Source organism: Piliocolobus tephrosceles, chromosome 17 (assembly GCF_002776525.5).
Source record: "Piliocolobus tephrosceles isolate RC106 chromosome 17, ASM277652v3, whole genome shotgun sequence".
Taxonomy (NCBI): domain Eukaryota; kingdom Metazoa; phylum Chordata; class Mammalia; order Primates; family Cercopithecidae; genus Piliocolobus; species Piliocolobus tephrosceles.
In genome coordinates, this window is record NC_045450.1 from 72,664,533 (window position 1) to 72,674,226 (window position 9,694).

The following is a 9,694-nucleotide window of genomic DNA, read 5'->3' on the forward strand; positions in this document are numbered from 1 at the left end:
CACACCTGAGGTTGATTGGCTGTGGATTCTCTCCCTGTCCCTGCCTGGATGTGTGGGTCCCCATGCCTTGGTGGCTGAGAGGTGGATTTAAGGCCGGGTTAAAGGTGGTTCTGTAAAGTTTATCAGGATTTGATGTCGGTGACCTTGTCTGTAGACACATCACTTTGTTTTGGAAACAGTTTCACAGGTAATGAATAAATAAGGCCTATGGAAAGCTCAGCAGTCCAGGAGGGCGGAGTGGACAGGAGAGTGGGGCTCGCGCGGTTGGAGCGTCCCTGCTCTGGGTAGCCTGAGGTTTGCTGTTCGTCATCCCCGACTGTCTTGTACGTGTTTGCACACATGGACAGATGACCACACGTGGACACCATGTTTAGGAAGCAGAATTGGGATCATATCGTCTGCACTACTGTGCAACTTTCCACTTGTATGCCTTCCTGTCGCTGTCCTATTCTGGAGATCTTTCCGTTTTGTTTCACGTGATTAAATCAGTCTCCTCCATGTGAATGACTCTGTGGAGTCTGGCAGTCTGGGTGGGCATGGATTCTTCACCACTCCTGTGCTGCTGGACATTCACGGTGTTACTCTGGGCTGTAGGCCCTGCTTTTCCGTATGTGCCCTGAGCCCTGCACCTTTTGGTGGACTTGGTAGGGTTCTGAATAGTCGTCACAGTAAGAGGCTTGCTTGAGCATTAGTCTCAGTCCAGCTGTTTTATTGTATTAAGACTGGACTATCCCCAGGACTTCTGAGAAATGGCAAATTTAATTTGCCAAAATAGCAACCACAGGCATTGCTGTGTTCCAGTTTTCCTGGGCTTCTTGCCCTAGTTTTTTCTACTGAAATCTTTACTGTTAGCAGAATTTTAAATGACTCGATCCTGGCAACAGAGGCGTTCTGAGTAAACAACTTGAATAGTGTGTGGTGTCCTCATTTGGAAGAGGTTAGGATTCAGGATTTTATGGTGAATGCAGAGTATTTTCTGAAGCTACTTGCAGAGCTTTTAGAAACTAGGAAAAAGCTTGAATTGGACATTTAAAGCTATTTCCACCAGCCCCTTAAGGGAGGCAGGAATTTAACCTGGACTCTGGGGACCCAGGGCCAAACGTTTGTGGAAGTGCCTCAGGGCATGTCCTTGGGTTTAGTCTGGCTGCATGTGGTGGGCTCCAGAATACCCTGTTTTGAACCAGATGGTTGGTTATTTTCCTTTGCTTTGAGGAAGTCCGAGGCAGACAGCCTGGGCCTGTGGGGCAGCTCCCTGGATGGGAGGGGCCTGGGCTCCTTCCTTCCAGGGCTTTGCTCCTCGGTGCCAGCTCCTGCTGTCTCTTTCCATGCCTGGCACCAGTCATGGAAGGAGGAGCAAGGAAGAAGGGACAAGGCCAGAGGCCAGGGCCCCTGAAGGAGGTTTCCCCGGGGGCTTCCGTATGCCACTTCCAGGCTTGTGTCACAGCCTGCTGTGGGACAGGCTGGCAAGGGAAGTCCGTGTCTGATGCCCCGCACACCTAGATGTCAGGGCTCTTCCATGAGCTCTGGGGAGAGCAGTTACTGGCACCAGCAGCCAGGAGTCTCTGGGATTAGGGAAGCCTCTGAAACTGCAAAGTTTTGTCTGTACTTTTTCCTGGAAAAGGTTCTTTTTTTTTTTGTATTTTAAGTAGAGATGGGGTTTCACTGTTAGCCAGGCTGCTCTCCAACTCTGACCTCAGGTGATCCGCCCACCTCCTCCTCCCAAAGTGCTGGGATTACAGATGTGAGCCACTGCACTCAGCTGGCAATGATAATATAATTGTAAATTTTATTTTATTTTATTTTTATTTTATTGTTTTTTGGTTTTTGTTTTGGTTTTTTTGAGACGGATCTTGCTCTGTCACCGAGGCTGGAGTGCAGGGGCACGATCTCGGCTCACTGCAACCTCTGCCTCCTGGGTTCAAGTGATTCTCCTGCCTTGGCCTCCCAAGTAGTTGGGATTACAGGAGTGCGCCATCACGCCCAGCTAATTTTTGTGTTTTTAGTAGAGACGGGGTTTCACCATGTTGGTCAGGCTGGTCTTGAACTCTTGACCTCATGATCTGCCTGCCTCAGTCCCCTAAAGTGCTGGGATTACAGGTGTGAGCCACCACGCCTGGCTTTTTTTTTTTTTTTTTTGTATTTTTAGTAGAGATAGGTTCACCATGTTGGTCAGGCTGGTCTCGAACTTCGACCTCAGGTGATCTGCCCACCTTGGCCTCCCAAAGTGCTGGGATTACAGGCGTGAGTCAGTGCACCTGGCCCGAAAAGGTTCTGTAGTGTTTTGTTTTGTTTTTTTTTTAAGGTTCTGAAGGCAATCTGTGACCCCAAAATGTTTTAAATGCACCAATGCCAAGGTTGGTTGGGTGGTTTTTGACTGAGGACTACTGGTTTCATTAAGAAGTTTAGTTGGCTGGGTACGGCGGCTCATCCCTATAATCCCAGCACTTTGGGAGGCCGAGGTGGGCGACTCACCTGAGGCTGGGAGTTCGAGACCAGCCTGATCAACGTGGTGAAACCCCGTCTCTACTAAAAGTACAAAATTAGCCAGGCGTGGTGGCGCGTGCCTGTAATCCCAGCTACTCGGGAGACTGAGGCAGGAGAATTGCTTGAACCCAGGAGGCGGAGGTTGCGGTGAGCCGAGATCTTGCCATTGCACTCCAGCCTGGGCAACAAGAGTGAAATTCTGTCTCAAAAAAAAAAAAAAAAGGTTTAGTTTTATCCCTTTAATAATCTTTGCTTCTGGTTCTTAATTTGGAAAAAAGGCAGCTGTATTGGTGACATGTAGCTTTGATCTTCAAGCTGACCACCAGCGACTCTGAGCTGAAAGGTCCTCTTCAGAGGACACAGGTGTAGCGTCACCACATAAGTTTCACGCTAGTTGCGCCTGCCAGGGCACCTCAGTCAGGCCGTGCGGCTTCTGCTTCCCTGGAGCAGCTCCGAAGGCTGAGCACAACCCCAGTGTTGATCTTAGCACCAGTGTCTGAAGAATGTGAGCGTGCGTAGGTGGAGTTAGAATGGACCTTACCCCCACAACTTAGATCTGCGTATTTTCCTGTCCGATCCTTTTTTAGAAGTATACTTCTTTTTCTTTTTGAAAAGGTGATAAATGCACATGATAAAAATGGAAACATTATTAAAGGATGAAAAGTGAAAAATAATTTCCTTTTCACCCGTGTCCCAGGCTGTTGTTGGTCTTGTATATCTTAACCCAGAAATACCCTGTACGTATCTAACATACTTCTTAAAAATAAAGCATGTCATCTGCACTGCCCTCGTCCACACTGCCCTGCCCTGTTGATATTCACAGGATCCTGCACCTTGGGAGCCGCTTCTCAGGGGCTCTTCTTGTTGACTCCTGAAGATGTGCGTGGTACATTCATCCTTAGCTGTGCAATGCTGACATCCATTCTTTTGCTGCTAAAAACAATGCCTTAAGTTGTTTTGTTATGGGTTTTTTTTCTTTTTTTTTTTGTATGTAGGTCTTTGCACACATATGTGAATGTATGTGCTGGCTGAATGCTGTGTGGGGCATGACCAGGTTAAGGGCTGTGGCCATTTAGCATTTTGATAGCTATTGCCCTTCAAAGAGGTTGTACCCATTTACACCCCCAGCAAAAGTGCAACAGCCATGTTTTCTGATATCTTCTGGCTAAGTGTATCATACTTTGTGGTTTTTGCCAGTCTGATTGGTGAAAAATGGTGTCTTATTTAAAATTTTTTAAAAAAATTACACAACAGATTGACTATCTTTTTGTTTTTCTTTATTTTTTTGAGACGGAGTCTCATCCTGTTACCCAGTCTGGAATGCAGTGGTGTGATCTCAGCTCACTGCAACCTCCGCCTCCACGGTTCGAGTGATTCTCCTGCCTCAGCCTCCCGAGTAGCTAGGACTACAAGTGCGCGCTGCCACTCCTGTCTAATTTTTTTGTATCTTTAGTAGAGATGGGGTTTCACCATGTTGGCCAGGCTGGTCTCGAACTCCTGACCTCGTGTTCCGCCTACCTTGGCCTCCCACAGTGCTGGATTACAGGCGTGAGCCACCATGCCCGGCCTGACTATCTTTACATAACTTCTTTTTCTGGAATTTCATTTTCATTTCATTATGCTCATTTTTGATTAGGTTGATTTTTTTTTTTTTTTTGACGGAGTCTCGCTATGTTGCCCAGGCTGGAGTGCAGTGGTGCGATCTCGGCTCACTGCAACCTCCGCCTCCTAGATTTAAGCAATTCTCCTTTCTCAGCCTCCCTAGTAGCTGGGATTACAGGCGTGTACCACCACGCCCTGCTAATTTTTGTATTTTTAGTAGAGACAGGGTTTCGCCATGTTGGCCAGGCTGGTCTTGAACTCCTGACCTCAGGTGATCCACCCGCCTTGACCTCCCAAAGTGCTGGGATGACAGATGTGAGCCACCATGCCTGGCCGAGTTTCCTAGTTTTGATTTTGATTTTCCTATTTGCATTTCTGTGGTATAGTTTAGCATGTTCTTCTGGCCTCTGTATTTCCTGTCACTTAGGAAGTATTAGGATTCTAGAAGCTTAATTAGATTGAGCATTTTTGTTTGTTAGTTTGGTAGGGGAACCTCCCACATAGATGGTGTTGAATTCTTCATTAATGAGGCAGGGTAGTGTGTGTTTTTCTTTTTCTGATGGTAACAGCCGCCTCTGTTACCTAGATTCTTGATTCATCAGGGATTGCAAAATGATGACTGTTCTTTTGTTGGAATACTTTTATACAGAGAAACATTCTGTTGCTTATGATTTGGTTTTTCAGTGATATGATTTGTATAGAAAGGCAGAATAAATGCTTGATTTTTTAAATTACCATTAAAAAATTAAAGGCTTAATAATATTATAAGCTCATGAATTTAAAAATATTTCCCTTTCAATCTGGTGAAGTTGTTACCGTTGTTGATAGTCTGCTTTTCCTTGTTCACAAGGGCATCAGGGATGACAGAATTGCACACAAGGCAAGGTGTTCTCAGAAAGAACTCTACCGGCTGGGCACAGTGGCTCATGCCTGTCATCCCCATCCCAGTACTTTGGGAGGCTGAGGTGGGCGGATCACCTGAGGTTGGGAGTTTGAGACCACCCTGGCCACATAGTGAAACGCCATCTCTACTAAGATACAAAAAGTAGCCAGGTGTGCTGTTGGGCACCTATAATCACAGCTATTCGGGAGGCTGAAGCTGGAGAATCGCTTGAACCCGGGAGGCAGAGGTTTCCGTGAGCTGAGATCCTGCCACTGCACTCCAGCCTGGACAACAGAGTGAGACTCTTATCTAAAAAAAAAAAAAGAAAGAACTCTACCAGTTGGTATGGCCACTGAATGAACATTGTAACATTGGTTTTTGTTAGTTTTTGAAAGTTGCTACATTTGTTTTTTATATGTACTCCCAGTTCCTCCCAGTTTCAAGCAGTTACCTTGTGTCTGCGTTTAGCACATAGCCTTGCATACCGCTCCTTCATCTCCTCTGTCTCAGTTCTGTCTGGAGATAGGACGCTCCGCTAGCCGCTCTTCCTGGTGCCTCTCCAGTGGTTTGGTTTTCCGAAGTTTGTTTGTTGCTAGTGCCTTCAGGAGGGGATTTTGGGAATATTGTCCTCTGAGGACTGGATGCTGCCTTTATACTTGAAAGTAATTTTGTCTGGATATAAAATTTTTGGCTCATATTTCTTTCCTTGTGTGTCTTAAATATGCTAATCCTTTTTTCTGTTGGAGTTTGATAATCTAATTTTCTTTCCATTGTAAGTCACCTAATCTTTTGCTTGGATGGCTAAAGGAATTTTTCTTTAAATAATGTTTTTGTTGGGCTGGATCTTGGTGTCGGTGATTCTGTTTTTGTTTTTTTCCCCTAGGTTGTGGTGTATCCTTTTTTTTTTTTTTTGAGACTGAGTCTCGCTTTGTCGCCCAGGCTGGAGTGCAGTGGCGCGATCTCTGCTCACTGCAAGCTCCGCTTCCCGGGTTCACGCCATTCTTCTGGCTCAGCCTCCTGAGTAGCTGGGACTACAGGCACCCGCCACCTCGCCCGGCTAGTTTTTCGTATTTTTTAGTAGAGACGGGGTTTCACCTTGTTAGCCAGGATGGTCTCGATCTCCTGACCTCGTGATCCATCTGTCTCGGCCTCCCAAAGTGCTGGGATTACAGGCGTGAGCCACTGTGCCTGGCCAGTTTTCATCTTTAGCATCTCCTATTATACATGTGTTGGGTCTTCTTTTCCTGTCTTATGTGCTACTATTTTCTTGAGCTTTTTTCATCTCTTTCATTTCTTTTTTATTCTTGAAAATTTTGTCATTTTGTTTTTCTTAAGGCACCATTGTGTTTATTTGTTCTAAGGTTCTTCTAGTTTAGGCTTCATTTCTGAAGTTATTTTTTCTTTTGTTTCTAATATATTCTGAGTTCTAGCACCCTGTTTCTGAATTTTTCTAATGCTAGTTTCTGGTTAATGGTATGTTATGTGTTTAATGTATTTCAGTTTGTTTTGAATTATCAGGATTTTTTTTTTTTTTTTAGTTTTCATCTTTTTGGGGGCCATATGTTTCTAGAATGTTTTCATTGTCTGCAGTGATGTTATTTTGCTTCTTATTCTTTTAAGAAACGTGTTATTTTTGCATGATATTTGGCCTCAGTACTTTCTGTTGCTCATTTTTATATGACTTTTTCTTTTCTGAATGCTCAGAATGGAGGCTTGGTTTAGAATCATTTTTCTAATTTCAGTGTTTTGGGGTTCTTTCCTGTGTTGTTTTTTTAAAGTTTTAAAAATGCAGCAACTTATTTTCTCAGCTCTCTAGGCTCCATTCTCCCCTCCCACCTTTCATTAGCTTTCATGTTCCTTGGTCTGTAGTTTCCATGCCCTGCACATTTTGTATTCAATTCCAGGCCATTTCTTTTCAATGTGTTTGGCCTAAAAGGGAGCTTTGGATAATGAGTTTTGAGAGGGCTTGGGGTCCAGAACACTTGGGCCTCTGGGTCAGCCCTGCAGGCCCCTGTGTGGGTCTCCTGGTGGATCCGACAGCTGCTGCTCTCAGCCTGGCTCCTGCTTCCCTCTGCTTCCTCCGTCCTACACCCGTGTGCCATGCTGACCTTGTGGCTTCCAATGTCCCCATCTGCTTGTGTTTGGGGTTCTTGAGGAATATCCTGTAACCTCGTACTGTTGGCGGTGTTGACCTGGATTTTGGTTTTGCTATCCTTGGAGCTCTGTGTGTCTGTATGGGAGGATTTAGGGAGATTAAACATCTGTCTCATTCTGTCTTTCTCAGCTGGACTTTTTAGAGGTTCAGTGCTGGTCCCTCTGAGGCTTTGTGTCTCCCCCTCCAGTTATTTGTCATCTGCTCTTTTTGTTGTTGAGGACAATTAATTTATGTTTCCTCAGTTCATCTAATCTTGTGTAAAGTTATAAGGTGGGAATAAAAATACCTTTGTTATTTTATAGATCTTGTATTTGATCACACATTTGTGAAAAATATTGCTTTTACTAATAAAGGAAGATTTAAGACAGCACTTGGCTCCTTCTTCCACGAATTGTTATCCCCAAGAAATTCTAGAACTGAAGCCAGGTACAGTGACTCACACCTGTAATCCCAGCACCTTGGGAGGCCGAGGCAGGTGGATCACCTGAGCTTGGGAGTTCAAGACTAGCCTGACCAACATGGAGAAACCCTGTGTCTACTAAAAATACAAAATTAGCTGGGTGTGGTGGTGCGTGCCTGTAATCACAGCTACTCAGGAAGCTGAGGCAGGCAAATCACTTGAATCCAGGAGGCGGAGGTTTGTGGTAAGCCAAGATCGTGCCATTGCACTCCAGCCTGGGCAACAAGAGCAAAATTCCATCTCAAAAAAAAAAAAAAAGAAAAGAAAAAAGAAATTCTAGAGCTATTGCCATTTAAGCTGTAAAATTTAAACCTAGACAAAGGAGAGGAGAAATTGCATTTTTTATTGGATTTAAGGACACGAGTGAGGCCTGCTTTTGTGATTTCATTCCTGTTGGGACTCATCCATTAACAGAAGTTGTGAATAGGCTCGAGTTGAAACCGTGTGACCTGAAAACCCCACTTTTCCTTCTGCAATGGGGTTTTGGTTAGGGACAGCGAACGGACTCTTCCTGATGAAAGGAGCTGTGCTGTACAGAGCTGGGCACAGGGTTTCTGCGCTTAAGAAGTGTATAGTGTAGTTCAGGGAAGACAGTTTACTTTATACCATTTATGTGTCAATAATTATAAAGTATAATCTGATAAAAAAATTATGGTCACATTCATTCCCCATTTCAACGACATCCTATATTTGGAGTCCTATATTTGGATCTGTGTGTCCATAGACCGTAGTTTGAATGATGCAGCCTCATTTTTACTTTGGAAAATAAGTTCTCTTGAGGCCTAATCAGAGTCACAGGAGCTGGGGGAAAGCCCCTGACCGTGTTTCAGACACTGTGCTAGGCTCGGGGATAGCCCCACCCCGGACAGCACAGTTGTGGACAGGACAGGTGGTTCCCCCTTGGTCATGGTGGCACGATGCTGCTTGGGTTCAGGACAGAACCTGAGAGCAGAAAGAAAGCAGAACAGAGGTGCTGCCACTCCGCCGGCCTGTGGGGTAGCAGAAACGGAGCATGGGTTATAGTCTAGATGGAAGCGTGCAGTTGGGAGAGATTTGGGAGGAGAGATGACGTATCACCATGGAGACCAGTGGGGTCAGTTGGGAGAGATTTGGGAGGAGAGATGGTATATCACCATGGAGACCAGTGGTGTGCTGTGGGTGGGATGCTGCTTTCTGGGGTGTGGTGAGTGTAGCAGGGCTGAGGCCCCACGGGAGCAGGAAGTGACAGGACGTTTGCTGTAAGCAGTCAGGCCCTACTGGAGTCTGGGGCTGAGGGAGAGGATGTTTCCCAGCCAGTGTTGGGAAGGTGGCTTTGGAAGGGCATGAGGAATGCAGTGGAAATGGAGAGGCCCTGGTGACTTGTCCAGTGGTTAAGGAATGAGGCAGCGGGTGGCGTTTTCAACTATTTGTTAATTTTCAAAGAAACTAACCTTTTGGTGGTTTGAGGCAAGAAGAACCCTGCATGTAAAAGTCCACAGACATTTACGGCCTTTTGCATACATGTGCACGGCTCGTGGTTTTCATCATTTCACATGTGGTGATGGTTAATGTCCTCTCTTCCTCCTTTGCTTCTGTCTGGTAGGTGACCAAAAGCCAGCCCCTCTTCGAGTTGAACTCTTGCGTGTTGACCGGCCACTCTCCTGTGCTCTGGATGATGTCTGAACACGACCTGGCGGATGTGGTTCAGATTGCAGTGGAAGACCTGAGCCCTGACCACCCAGGTACAGAGCTGTGGGACAGTAGGTGAAATATTATTCTCATTATTCTTGAAAAACTAAAAGCTGCTCCAGTTATTTTCTTTTCTTTAAGCAGAAGTCAAAGTAATGCATGCTGTATATGAAAAGTTTCAATCCTAGAGATGTGAACACTGTCGGCCCCTCCCTTCCCTCGCCCCTGCAGCCTCAGCCCCACGTCCCTTCTGGAGGGGGCCCCTGTGACACTTTGTCTCGAGGGCTGTCTCTGCTCCTGCTCCTTGGGTGTGTGTGTGTGTTCTACACCCTCTCCCCTGCCCCATCCCTGTGTGTGGCGTCATGGACCCTTACCATGATGTGTGTGTAATCTCCTGTGCGCGGCGTCGTGGACCCTTACCATGTTGCGTGTGTAATCCCGT

At 45.9% G+C, this 9,694-nt stretch overlaps 1 protein-coding gene across 27 annotated transcripts in view; it reads left to right on the forward strand.

Moving 5' to 3' along the window:
• BANP (BTG3 associated nuclear protein) overlaps positions 1–9,694 on the forward strand; it is a 124,575-nt gene that overhangs the window by 14,457 nt on the left and 100,424 nt on the right. For 16 of the 27 annotated variants that reach the window (XM_023228833.2, XM_023228845.2, XM_023228834.2 and 13 more), the window contains one exon: positions 9,167–9,323. In XM_023228833.2, coding sequence (XP_023084601.1) covers positions 9,236–9,323 — 88 coding nt within the window. In that variant the 5' untranslated portion in view covers positions 9,167–9,235. Of the gene's footprint in view, positions 1–7,880; positions 8,939–9,166; positions 9,328–9,694 lie in introns of those variants that run through there. The other 11 variants (XM_023228843.2, XM_023228844.2, XM_023228846.2 and 8 more) reach the window with 3 other exon arrangements.